Genomic DNA, 14,437 nt, shown 5'->3' on the forward strand with positions numbered 1-14,437 from the left:
TTTAAAAAGGGGGGGGGGGGCTGTGCTCATGCAGACTGCACTCTTGCTGACGCACGACGAAGGTGCGTTCAGGTACCGAAATGTGGTACCGATTGACTTTATGTGAATCAATACTCGGTACTTTGGTGGGAATTCGGTCGTTACCAAAAAAGTACCGAATTTCGGTACCCATCCCTAGCAGTGACCCCCCCTTTATAGTTGTAGTTACCACCCAACCTGGCATCTTTGTCATGCATGTTCTTGGCTTTGAATAGGCAGCACAGCTACAGGCTCCACAGCATCACACCGACCACCTGCACCGTGCTCAACTAAGATCAGATATTCCAACTGTGAAGCTGCTGTTGCCCTGAGATAAACGCTGGTAAAGACATGGGTCATCCAGGGAGCTCAGATACCAGTGATAATAGCGCCTGTATACGTTCTCTGTTGACATTGGTTACACAGGTCAGAGTGCACACAGCAGTGGTAGCTACTGTGTGATAACACCTGTGAGGCTTGGATCTTCATTTGTCACAATACTGCTACATCTGTAGGAAGAAGATCCATCCTACATCGAGCTATCACAGTGTGACACTGAAGTGTAATCCTCACTTCTTGATTTTTGATTCGCCTCGTGCTATCTTGGTGATCAGCCTGACTGTTCTTTATAGTCTGGCCATGTTCTGTCATATTTTGAGAGCTAGATAAAAACTTGTATTTTAAAACTCCATGACCATGAGTAGAGCTGGATTGGATCCACATCTCTGCACACACAGCTGAGGTGTACATGCAGGACACGTGACAACCAGTGTGTCTAGCTGGTGCCAAGGAACGAGCTGACAAAGGCAGGGAGGAAGAAATTGCTTCTAGCAAACAAACACAGATGTGACAAGGATTAAGATCCAAGGCACACACACACACGCAGAAACCTAAGGGGTGAATTCCAATTCCTCTCTAAACCCTCAATCTTAACCCTCAATCTCAAATATGCGCGCTAGTGCAAGTGCTGTCCCGATTCTCAGAAAAAATAAGTTGAGGGGCAAGTTTAAGGGCTGTATCGCCCTCAATATTGAGATTTTCCGACACCAGCCTTGGGAGCAAAGGCTATCCAGAAAGCAGTATTTTCTTTGTTAAAGTCCCCCTCCCGCGACCCTTTTTGGTTATTTTAAAACATTCTCTGTGGTCTTTAAATTGTGATTATGAATTTTTTAGCCAAAATCACAAAACCTGTGCCATTTCTCAGGGCTCTCCTTCTGCACAGCACCAGCAGCTCATTAGCAATGCACCTCTGGAGGGGGGGGCGGAGACTGCACTGCTCTGCAAGCTGCTCTACCAGGTGAGCTATACCTGTTATACCTTGACAGCTACACCGAGCTGTCAAGCCTTTCACTTCTGAGCCAGATGCAGAGCGGGGCGGGAGCTTGTAGCACTAGTGCCCTCCCCTCCCTGAAACTGCCAGTTTGCGTCTGCCATTGGCTCACAGCAATTTGAAGGCAGAAAAACTCAGAAATGCAATTTTGCACTTCCTTTTCTGCTGATATGTCCTCTAACACAAGAAAAATGCCACAGGAACATGTGAAAAGCACGAAAAACACGATTTTCATGGGAGAGGGTCTTTAATAAAGATATAAATATTACAAAAACCATTGTATCTTATCTTAGTTTAGGCCCATTTTATGGGTTATTTACCTCATTGTTGCATAACATTTATTTTTTTATTTTACGATCTTTCGTCAATAGCCGGCCGGTGTGGACGCCATGTTGCTATCGCTTAGTTACTAAATGGTCATTTTTCTCTGTGGTAATGTAGCCTAGTTGTTAAGTTGTTTTATCAAGGTACAGCCTACGTAAAATGTTATAAGATGACCAGGCTGATGTCATCTCCCGTAGCTGCAGAGTTATCTAATGATAGTTACAGCTGGTGTTTACCTTTCAATAAGGCATCGTATGCGACGGTGGTAAAAACAAAACTCATCACTCAGCGCATCCAGTGTTTCCCATTAACTCATTGAGTTCCAACCACGTAATTTCTCGTTTTTCGTTCCCATGCGTTGAGTGCCAAAAACGAGATTTTGCGTTTTTTGCTTCTTTTTTTTTAATTATGAAAATAGATACTTTAACACACCTTATGTGTAAATTTGGGGACTCTACGACGAGCAGAACTGAAATAGATGACGATCAAAAACTCATGACAGCTCACGATCTGGAAGTTTTCATCATAACTCGGCTTTTGCAAACGGAGTTGTGCATGTGGATGCAGCAGCTGCTCTGCTCTCACCCGCGAGGCTCCAGCTGCTCGAGCTGCTCGGAGCTGAAACAGGAAGCTCTCAGCCGACAGTCCCGCCCGGTCTTCATCTGGAGCAACACCGTGTCCTCCCCAAGGTCCTCCCGCGGTAAAATGTGATGGTCTCTGGGCCAAAGCAGGCCGGAACCACCGACCCGACCGACCCGTACCACAGAAGGACCGCGACCACCTGTGGGACCGGTGTTCCCGACCTGCTGTGGCCGAGAGACCATCACATTCCGCGGCGAGAGGCTGTGACACGGCACGGTGCGTCTGTGTTATTGTTGTTTAGTGGCGCCCCCCCCCCATTCTCCCCGTAACGAGTGATTTAACAATCACAATTACTCCGAAGCTATTTAATTAAATTAAAAATATTGCATAGTTCCCCTTTAAGTGTCACCTTTAATCATCATTATTTAACTGTACTGTAACAAGAGAACATGAAGCCAGGTTAATACAGAGAAAAAGGTTCCTGGGTGCGGTTTACAGAGCAACATGTTGTGTGGAGATTCAGGAGCGTGAGTACCTGAGGTCCAGAGAGCAGGGTGGCCACCAGGCCCATCGCCATGCTCAGTGTCTGACTCTCTACTGGGCTCTCTGGACTTGGGTCAGTGGCCTGGTCCAGACCCACACAGGCCCTCTGAAGCAGTGTCACTATGAAGTCCACCACCTAGAGGGAAAGACAAACAAGGTCATGGACACAGACGATATCCAAAGAGAGATTCAAACGTATTTAATATGAATAAAAACTCAGAATGGCCCTGGTAGAATGACTTGGGTCAATGAAATAAGGAAAACAAGGAATAAGCCCACTGACACATTTTCAAAGCTTTTCAGTCCTTATAAAGAAATCTAACACTAACACATCTAAAAATAAAACATTATCCAGTTCATCAGAGATGTTTCTTAATCTGTGAGGGAATGTTTGTTGGCCTTAAAACGCCAGCCGGCCAGTCAGCCAACACCTCCTAAAAACAATAATAGACTATTTTAGTGTGGCACCATGACTCAGTGTGGCTTGTTTTCATTACATTAACTCCCACAGGAACACAGTCCAATTTAAAAATATGCCAGAGAAAGACCGTCGCGTTCCCAGGAGGATGGAACACCTCACATGGGGCAGAGGCGGCATTTCAGGGACGTTCCTCTGAGCAGGTCCATGACTAAAAAGTGCAACAAAGTGCAGTTTACCCAGCAACATCTGCTCAGTAATACAGTAAATGTATTCCTGAAACAAACACAAATTTAGGCCACAGACAGTCACAAGAAGACCTGATGTGCTGCACACAACACTATTCTACAAAACTCCTCCGTGATCTTCTGCTCACTGTGGGTCTCATTCATGAAACGTGAGTAAATCTGTGTGTAGATTTGCACATAAAAGCTCACTCTACTAAAACTCTACTCCGGATTCATGAACGGTGCGGGAAACTCAGATTTGATCGTAAACATGTGTGTAAGATCATGAATGCCCACCCATCTTAAACTAACAACACGCCCCCGGTGATCAGCAATTAGCATAGATCTTCTCCATACATGAATAGCCATATAAGGAGATCCTGACCACCATATTAGGAGGTAGGCGCATCCTGTTCACCTGCAGCCATGACGCAATCAAGGAAAGAGGTAGAGAGAGAATTCAGAGCGATCGGGGATCGAAGTCATTTTGGGTGAAGTGGAGTCCAGAAAAAATATTAAATTCTCTTATGTTAGTAGTGGTGTGACTGGGACAGGTCAAAGGCGTGGAGGGAAGAAACAGATTTAGTGAATTAAGTATCATTGGTTTATTAAGGAACCGTTTAAGACGTAAAGCCAGAATAGTTCGATATGAAACATAATAAATAAAAAAATTTAAAAACACAACTACAGAGCTACAGCAGCGACGGGAGGAGGAGGCTCTTCACAGCCTCAGCTGTAGAGGAGCATGGTTGTATCAACACATGAAGTTATATAGGCAGGTTATATTGTTACAGAAGCACCAGCCGTCTGTCACAGCTCCATCCAAACCGGTGCTGACTGCGCTGCTGCGCAGGGTGAAGTGTGCGCCCACCGAGCGTGTAGCAACACAAAAAAGTTTTTTCCGGTTTTATATCAGATTATTATCATCATAAGATGGAGCCTTGACGTGTTTGTGCGTGTCCGATCCCTAAAACGTCTCTCTCTCCAAATATTTCTAATTGTTTGTCATGTTTAAATTACGTCTTTCAAAGGCGTCGGCGTATTTTGAACATGAGAGAGAGGAATATGGATTAAAATTGTAATTTTCAACAGTGACAAGCAGTATTTATTTGCATTCCTACATTTACACAAGCGCTACACACAGTCCGGAGCAGGTGTAGATTTTGTGAGTAGCTACGAAAAAATCAGCACTACTAAAAGATTGATGAATGCGGAAATCCACGTAAATTTGCGCTGCACAGGGTTTACACACAAATCCGTGCTGCTCACGTTTCATGAATGAGACCCACTATGTTTTTTCTACAGTCAAGAATGAGTGACCAGTGACACAAAACATTAAAGACATACATGTAGAAATATTGAATGTGTTGCTTCCTACTAATTTAATAGTTAATAGTCAGTAATTGGTTTACTCCCCTCCACTAGTGTAAACCCCATTAACATGCACTAAGGGCACTTTAGAGGTCTACATTAGGAGGTGGGCTGGGCCACATGTTGCTGTGTCCTTTTAACAGTATGTGGCTGCAGTAAAGAGCCAGGGCCATCTACTCTGGTTTGGATTATAGAGCAGTTCATTCATTCATTCACTTAGCTCTTCCTCGCCTGATAAAAACAACAACACACACCTCCCTCTTTGTTTGCATGTAGTGCAGGGAAGTGAGATCCAATCACAAGATGCATGTGATGCAAACAGACACTTAGAGCTGTGATCTGACCACTGAAGAAGAAAGAAGAAGAAGATACCAGGCCTGAGCCTTCAAGTCTCCATGAACTTAACAATCACCAAAGAAAGACGCTCTGTACAGTTTCAGCTAACGACCTTTGAACACGACTGGACCCATCCAGGCCACCGTCGGTTCAACCTCTTGCCCTCTGGAAGGCGTTACAGATCACGCCCTGACTCACAGATTCAAACACAGCTTTTTCCCCACAGCAATACATGACCTGAACAGACTATAATAAAACAATTGCAACTTCCTACTTCAAGTGCAATCTTGCAATCTATGTGCAATCTATTTTTTTTCTTCTTTTTAACATAATGTGCAATCTATTTTGTATCTGTATATATGTATGTATATGTATATGTTATCTAATAGTGTGTGAGTGTGTGCATTTGTTTGTTAGGATTGATTGTGATTTATGTATCCAGCACTTTGCAGGCGCATACATCATTTTGTTAGGGTTATATTTTGCTCTTATTATACAATGACAATAGAGGTCCTTGTGCTTGAAATCACAGGTTTGTGTGTTTTTGCAGGTAGAGCGGGTTGTCCAATAATCAGAGGGTTGGCGGTTCAAATCCCGCTCTGTCCCGGTCGCTATCGTAGTGTCCTTGGGCAAGACACCTTACCCACCTCGCCTCCTGAAAATGTGTATGAACGATCATGGTGGTGGTGGGAGGGGCCGCTTGGCGCACATTCAGCCACGCTTCCGTCAGTCTGCCCCTGGACAGCTGTGGCTACACACGTACCACCACCGGTGTGAATGTGTATGAATGAATACACATTCACACCAACCGGCCTGCCCTCCCTTCCTATGAACCAGTCTGCCATCCAGTCCTCCCATTAAGCTGGCCAGCTCTCCCTGCCTTTCCTCCCACCAGAAGCCGCCTCCATCAGCTGTTGTTAACATTTCTATGTTTTCCACATTCTGTGTTATAAACTGTTTTCTTGTCTGTAACAACATCTATTGCACGTCTGTCCGTCCTGGGTGAGGGATCCCTCCTCTGTTGCTCACCCTGAGGTTTCTCCAATTTTTCCCTGTTAAAAGGGTTTTCTATGGAGTTTTTCCTCAGTGGATGTTGTTATGATGCCATGTAAAGCCCTTTGAGAACAACTGTTTGTAAAAATGGGCTATACAGATAAAATGGCCTTGCCTTGCCTTTCTATAACACGCCTTGGGTATCGATAAAAAAGCGGTATATAAATGTATGCCAAAGTCATTATTATTAAATCAAATGACTTTGCCTCGAACTGCGGGCGCAGCTGTAGCCATGTGAGGAACTGAGCCACAAACAGGTAACTGGGTAGCTGGCAAACGACACTGCTTTGTTAGCAGTTTGCTACAGCTTAGCAGCTCATTAGCCTGCAAAGTAAAGTCAGCAGTGCATGTTTTCCCCTAATCAATATTTGTCTCATTAAGTAAAAAATATGCAATAAAAGCCCCATTTATGTTCGCGTGCGTTTCATTCAAAGAATCTGATTATACAATAAAGGTTCACTTGCATTTTTTGCAGATTTTATGAATTATGGACTTGAAAGTCAGGAGAGACAGTAATGTTCACCAAGATGTTTATGTCCCTGAGCAATCTCTGTCAGAGCAGCTTGATATCAAAGTGTTTGTAGTGAGATGATCTTAACTGGACTAGTGCCTCTAAGAATTGTAAAAAAAAAAAAAAAAAATGTAAAAAGCAGACAAACAACAGACTACCTTGGCTTTGGTTCTGGCAGCGTTGTGACTCAAGAGCATGAGTTTTGCAATTTACGTAGCATTTGTACTGGGGAGCGTATCTTCCTGCTCACCTGTGTGGTCTTCCTCAGGAGCGCAGTGTGCTGCAGAGTCTCCACCATCACAGCCAGCACTTGAAGTAAAGCCAATCTCTGGCTTTGCTGCGCAGCTCGTCCCAGCACGTGCCGCTCCACCTCAAGGAGAGTCATGGTCGACACGTTCAGCTCTTCTTCGTCATCCTGCGCCTCATCTGCTCCTGCTGCCCAGTTGGTCAGCTCCTGCAGGAGAAACATGGGACGCCATGACTGAGCTTATTCTCTCCACTGGGTGATCAGAGCAAACGATACAGATGCTGTACAGTAGAGCACACGCTCACACAGGACAACCTGACATTACCACAGAGTGTAACAAACACTTCTGCTGCAGTCTCACCAAAGGTGAACTAGAGTAAATTGTGTTTTACAGGGGGGTGTGTGTGTGTGTGTGTGTGTGTGTGTGTGTGTGTGTGTGTGTGTGTGTGTGTGTGTGTGTGTGTGTGTGTGTGTGTGTGTGTGTGTGTGTGTGTGTGTGTGTGTGTGTGTGTGTGTGTGTGTGTGTGTGTGTGTGTGTGTGTGGAGTCTTTACCTGCAGCAGGTCCAGGAAGAAGTCTCCTGGCAGGTCAGAGTCCTTGAGCTCAGCCAGTAAATGCATCAGACACTCGAGCTTCCACTGCTCTCCTGACAGCTTCTCATACAGAGCATCATCCTCATCACTGACAAGAACAGACACAGAACAAATACAAAGTATATACTGACAGTCATCATTGTGCAAAACAAAAAACTGATGGAGGTGAAATGAGGCAACACATTTTTGTTCTGAGCATCTTTCACCACACAAAGATGTGTGTGGTGTGTCTGTCACCTCAGGCTCTCTCTGGGGCTGAACCTGGCTCCTCCGTCACTGCCCGGGCCGAAGACCGAGTCTGCTGCCCCGTCCTTCTGCCCCTGCAGGCCTGAGAGCTGCCTCAGCGCTGACACAGCTGCAGGAGTCTCCGTGTGGCTCAGGAACCACAGCAAAATGTCCTGGCAGTGAGCGCTGTGACACACACACACACACAGTGTAGGAATGACAACATAAGGCTATTTGTTGAAGAGACTGTTTAGACAATGTCATTATCTTGTTCTCTTTTAAAGCTGTACAGAAAAGAAGATTGAATTTGAGCCCACTGTGGGTCTCAACATTAGTGTAATAACTCATCTATCAGACGATGGAGCCCAAACTTTGTGCAAAATTCTATTTTCGAGTAAATCAGGGATAAAAGTGGGGTAGTTTTTTTCACATTGGATAATGCAGACACATGAATTATGCATCACACTGCTCACGATTCACCAGCCACTGATATTGGATCCGTCATCTGTCAATCAAACGTCTGAGACACACACACACACACACCGAGCTCGGTCTCGCCCCAAGCTTTGAATATTCCGCCCGCTTGATAACGACCAATCAAATTCATTTTCCTTACTCGGGTAAACTCGTGTGGCAACTCGTACTCGGCGCAACAAACAGGACAAACAGGACATTTCTGTACACCTTTAAGGCTAGGAACAATTTTCCATGGAAGAATAAGACACAGAGACTCTCTAGCAGTGGGCGGTGTGTGGAACCAAGTCAAAATAAACTACAGTGTGTGTTTGTTCCTGTTAATGATTGAGAATATCATCTGATGAAATAATGTGACTCATCCATGTGTTTTGGTAACAGCGACACTGACATGTAAGATGTATCAAACTTTGAATTAACATTTGATTCTTGTGACCAGGATCAATTTTACTGTTGTACATCTATTTCTCTCACAAACCATCAATCTGTGTCTGAGTGATCAGATCTCTAATGGATGTGTTCACCTAAACTTAGAGCTGATCACTTCAGATAAGAGACAGATGTCAGTGCCAGGTCTCAACAAGACCTTTGCTTCACTTTGTCCAAAAAATAAAGATCAGGGAAACTCTCAATCTGATAACTCACATCTCTACCTAGTCTAAGTCTTTGTAAGAGCAAACTACAATGATAAAATGATTGTTTTGTACAAATGGATCTCTGGTGATTGGTAGTTCAGCCGATATAACCTAGTAGGAACCTTTGTGTCTATGTAGGTTTTTCCACCAGGAAGATGAAAAACAGTTTTTGACCTCTGTGCAGCATTATGCTCTGTGTGGGTGTGTTTGTTTGGAAATGTTTGACTTTTGGAAGTTTGGATGTCAAATGAATGAACTTTGTACATCACAAAGAATGTCATGGTAAAGTAAAGTGGGTCAGTTATGTTGAAAAACCTCAGTGGCAAACTTGGAAGAGTTAGAGAGGCCAATCACCACTGCTGAACTTAATACGGCTGCATCTTCTCTGCAAAATGGGAAGAGTCCTGGGCCAAATGGCTTTCACTCCAAATTTTTAAAAAGGTTTTGGCACAATCTTGCCCCTCTGTTATTGGATATGTTCAATGAGTCATTTGAATTGGGCCGCCCCCCCTTAAACTCTCAATCAAGCCTCCATTTCCCTTCTCCTAAAAAAAGGCAAGGACCCGCTAGCCTGCACCTCTTACCGTCCAATAAGTTTATTGAATGTTGATTTTAAGTTGTTGTCCAAACTATTAGCACTACACCTGGAATCCTTCCTCCCCTCTATCATTTCCTTGGACCAAACGGGGTTCATTCGAAATAGGCACTCTTTCTCTAACCTTAGACGTTTGTTCAATGTACTTTACAATGTCTCCTCTTGTTAAATTGTTAAAAGAGTTTTCCTTGGAGTTTTTCCTCAGTCGATGTGAGGGTCTAAGGACAGAGGATGTTGTTACGATGCCATGTAAAGCCCTTTGAGACAAACTGTTTGTAAAAACGGGCTATACAAATAAAATTGCCTTGCCTTGCCTCTTCCAACACCCATGAAGCCGTAATATCATTAGACGCCGAAAAGGCATTTGATAGGGTTGAGTGGGATTACCTCTTCTATGCCTTAGGGAAATTTGGTTTTAAAAATAATTTTATTTCATGGATTAAGTTGCTCTATTCTGCCCCGCAAGCCTCAGTCAGGACGAATAATATCCAATCAGAATATTTTTGCCTGTATCGCTCCACTAGGCAGGGTTGCCCTTTGAGCCCCCTATTATTCGCTATCGCCATCGAACCTCTCTCAATAGCCCTTCGGTCTAAACCCCCTTATTACAGGCATATTTAGAAATGATGCTCGGCTGAAAGTTTCCCTTTACGCGGATGACCTTCTTTTATATATTTCTAACCTGTCTGTCTCAGTTCTCGCCACCCTTCATTCATTTGGTCAAATATCTGGGTACAAATTACATTTAAATAAAAGTGAGATATTTCCCATTAACCCTGCTGCTAAGATGTATCCCCTGAAAAATGTCCCCTTTAAAGTTGCCAATTATAGTTTTGTCTATCTTGGAGTCCATGTTACACACAAATTTGAAGACATCTACAAGGCTAACTTTGCCCCCCTATTGATCCAAATCCAGAAAGACTTTGAACGATGGTTTCTGCTTAATCTGTCTTGATTGCACGTAAAATGAATATACTCCCAAGACTCTCCTACTTGTTCCAGTGCATTACCCTCTTTCTCCCTCAGTCTTTTTTTCCGCAAATTAGATAGCTGGATTTCAGATTTCATTATAGGCTACGCAAACAATATTTGCAAAGACCAAAGTCTCTGGGAGGGCTAGCCCTACCGAATCTTAGGTTCTATTATTGGGCCACCAATATCAGGACTCTTAAATACTGGCTTGAATATGAGGCTTTTGATCCTCCTCCAACATGGCTAGTTATGGAAGCAAGGTCAGCAAATCCTGTCTCCTTGAAAGCCTTAGTGCACTCCCCTATTCCCTCGTCCACTCTTCCCTACACCAGAAATGTGATTGTACTCAGGATCTGGGTCCAGTTTAAGCGCTACATTGGCCTACAGACATTCTCCATTTATGCACCGCTAGCTGCTTTTCCTCCTTCCCTCATAGACGGTGTTTTCTTACGGTGGACAAGTTTTGGTATTCATAACTTTAAAGACCTGTATATTAATAATCTCTTTGCTACTTTTCAGCAACTTTCTGATAAATTCTCGCTTCCTAAGCAACATTTCTTTAGATATTTACAAGTAAGCAGCTTTGTTCATGACACATTTCCTAGCTTTCATAATCTACCCTCTGATTTAACTTTGGACAGTTTCCTGACACCAATTCCTACTCTTAAAGGCTCCATCCCGTATATCTATAATCAAATTAATACTTTACGTTCAGAGCCGCTAGGCTTAATTAAGTCACACTGGGAGGAGGACCTGGGGGAGGCAATGTCAGAGGAAGTCTGGGCAGAAATTTTGAGACGGGTACAGTGCAAGATACAGTCTTATTCAGTGCAAAGTTGTCCACCGTACCTATTAGTAAGGCTCGACTGGCTAAGATCTATGATGGTGTGACTCCAACTTGTGATAGGTGTAAGCAATCTCCCGCAAACTTAATTCATGCGCTCTGGCATTGTCCTTCTCTATATAATTACTGGACCGAGAGTTTCAATACCCTGTCAGAGGTAGTTGGGGAGGGAATAAAGCCAAATGCTCTGAGTGCACTTTTTGGGGTTGCTCCCCCTTCCCTCACTAAGTCCAAAAAGGATGTACTAGCTTTTGCTACCCTGTTAGCCAGAAGACTAATTGTAATTAATTGGAAATCAACAACATTGCCCTGTCATGCCCGCTGGATTAGAGATACCCTTTATTTTCTTAAATTGGAGAAAATCAGACTATCTTTATCTAGCTGCTACAGTAAATTTGGGAAATTATGGGGCCCATTCTTACAATTTGTTAAGACGACAGATCTTCCACTTACCCCTGACTGACGTGACGGAAGCAACTTAGAGGGGTATATATGCTATTTCTGTTGTGTTGAAGGTCACATGCCGCTACTCTGATTTAGGATGTCTGTTGCTATCTCAATTGCAGTTTACTATTACCTGACTGATGTACTACTTTACTCTTTGTAAATGTTATGATACAATTGTACTTACCTGCAAAACCCAATAAAAAAAAGTTGAAAAAAAAAGAAAAGAAAAACCTCAGTGGCTTTAAGCATTGGCTTAGCCCCTACCGCCTTAAAGCAGATATCAGCTTCACGGCCGTTTCGGCTAATGCTGCGTTCAAGGCAGGCTTTTGAAACCGTAAGTTACAGCTTCAAGTCACAACTACGACTTGGTAGCGTTCCAGGTAACCCGTAGCTCGTGTTTTTACCATCCTGTTGTCTGTGAAAGTTCCCTATAACGGCCACTCGTAACTTCCGACCCGTGAACTCGTACCAGATCGAACTGGTATGACTTCACAGGAAGGAAAAACACAAAGTACGAGTTTCTTTGAATGCACCATGAGTTAGCAGCCCCCGCCCTTGTCAGGCATCAATTGGTCCTCGTGCTACGTCACCACATTCACGCGCATCCCTTGGCTGCACACACAGCCCTTCATGCCGTTCTCTCTCCTCATTGGATAACACTTGTATCCCACAAGGAAAATTTTCTCCTCGGGTTACAGCAGAGCAGAGTGACGGAGAGACTCGTGTTTAGGCTGAAATACTTCATGTAAGTGATTGCTGACGGAAAATAGGACTATTTAGGACTTATATTAACAAAAACATTCCACTGATATCTGCTTTAAATTAGAGTTGATTTAGTTAATTGTCATGCTAATGCAATGAACTAACATGTGACCGTCTGAAACAGTCACACTGGAAAATCAGGAAGAGAGGGTGTTTTTGTGGTTATGACAGTGAGTCCCAGCTAATAACAGAGAAGACGTTACCGTAGGTGGGAGACATTCTTCTTGGTGAAACAGAAGAGTGAGAAAATGACAGGAAGAACTTCTTCCAGAGCTTTGAGTAGAGCGGCTGATGGACTGTTTCCAACCACCCAGACCTGACAGCAAATGACACGAGAGAGTACAGGACAGTGAGGACAGATATGAGAGACAGTATGGAAATTGTCTCCATCAGTGTCAATTTGCTGCAGATATTCCAGCAAAACCTACAGCCTGCAACTGCTATTCAAATTAAATATAATAATATATAACCTCATGTAAAAGTTAAGTAAGCATATAATAAGTATACAAGTTTTTCTTGTACCAAGCAGAGTGATAAACATGGTGAGGGTTCTTGCATATTCTGGTCTTTTAGGCTTTGGTAATGTCTAAAATGTGATATCTAAATACAGGGGATTAGACAGAACTGTGCAAAACTACAAGAAAAGAAATCACTACATGTCACTACAAAAACATTGTCTTTAGATTTCCATGGTAATTATAGTCCTCAAGCATATGTAAGGTGCAGACATAGAGACACGGTGGCTGCTTTCTCTTCATACATGTCCTCTGTGTCTCAGTCCTTCATTAGACCTGACTGAGCTGAGCTGTGACGCTCTGATGTGTCCTCACCTTGTACACATCCTCCACACAGCGGGTCAGCTCCCACTCCTCCACGGCAGCTTGGGAATGACCCTCGTCTGGAAAACACACACAGACACCACACTGTTCAGCACCGCTGGGATCGGACTTACCAACTACCTGCTGGTTTTGTGATGAGGTGATGATACCTCGCAGAACAAACAGCACAACAATTACCGTCTGTTCTCCTGACAGAAATAAACACGCCTTGTCCATAATGTGTACGCTCTAACGGCCTGTCTGGGAGAATATGTGAATATGTGCATTTTTGGCTATAATAAATAAATGAAGAAATAATTGCCTATAAAATTAATTTTCACAGAGTGATTTAAGCATGTGAAAACTAGAATGAGCATGCAGTTTAAACGATTAACTAATAATCTCAAAATAATCAGACCACAGCAAAGTAAGAGCATCACCCCTTGTGTATCCCACAGTACATTAAAGGGTTAATTAAACACACGTCATCATCTACACAGGAAGAGCTGAAAATACGCTGAATGTTAACATCAAACACGTATCAACAACATGCCACTGTACTGACTGGAGGCAGTGGTGCAGCGCTGCAGAGGTGCGAGCAGAGGAACCAGCAGGTACTGTTGTGCAAAGCCAGGCTTCTCCTGCACAATGGAGAGCGCCGCCCTGGTGGCCACTCGTTGAAACTGCTGGGCTGTTAGCTTGTCTTTGAAGTGCAGGAGGTTGAGGATCTACAAAACATGCACAAAACAACCACTTGAAATTAGGGCTGACCTGTATGAAAACAAAATCATAAAAAAAGAAGGAAAAAAAAAGGCTGATCATGCAATTTTTATTCAGGTCTGTACCAAAAAAAAAAAAAACATTTTCCTTGACCTGAGAAGAATATGATTTGTAAGCCACAGTATTTCTGTAGCATCGCAACACTTTATTTATGGTCTGGTGTGTGATATAGTTTATGTTTGTCAAAAAAGCTACAGCTCCAACCATTTGGGTATTGCACCTGGCCTTACTAAGATTTATATTAAATTCATTGTTCAGCTCTCCTCATCAAACATCCATGCACAGCCTCAGGTAGAGGTGGTTTGTCTATTTCAAGTTGAAGACAAATTCTTA

At 43.4% G+C, this 14,437-nt stretch overlaps 1 protein-coding gene across 2 annotated transcripts in view; it reads right to left on the minus strand.

Moving 5' to 3' along the window:
* tango6 (transport and golgi organization 6 homolog) overlaps positions 1–14,437 on the minus strand; it is a 34,267-nt gene that overhangs the window by 13,702 nt on the left and 6,128 nt on the right. For both annotated transcript variants that reach the window (XM_083973745.1, XM_083973746.1), the window contains exons 6-12: positions 13,890–14,052; positions 13,337–13,404; positions 12,710–12,822; positions 7,790–7,963; positions 7,514–7,640; positions 6,964–7,167; positions 2,790–2,933 (exon numbers count right to left, since the gene is read on the minus strand). In XM_083973745.1, the coding sequence (XP_083829871.1) occupies positions 2,790–2,933; positions 6,964–7,167; positions 7,514–7,640; positions 7,790–7,963; positions 12,710–12,822; positions 13,337–13,404; positions 13,890–14,052 (993 nt within the window). The remainder of the gene's footprint in view (positions 1–2,789; positions 2,934–6,963; positions 7,168–7,513; positions 7,641–7,789; positions 7,964–12,709; positions 12,823–13,336; positions 13,405–13,889; positions 14,053–14,437) is intronic.

Source organism: Trachurus trachurus (assembly GCF_905171665.1).
Source record: "Trachurus trachurus genome assembly, chromosome: 6".
In the NCBI taxonomy this organism is placed as follows: domain Eukaryota; kingdom Metazoa; phylum Chordata; class Actinopteri; order Carangiformes; family Carangidae; genus Trachurus; species Trachurus trachurus.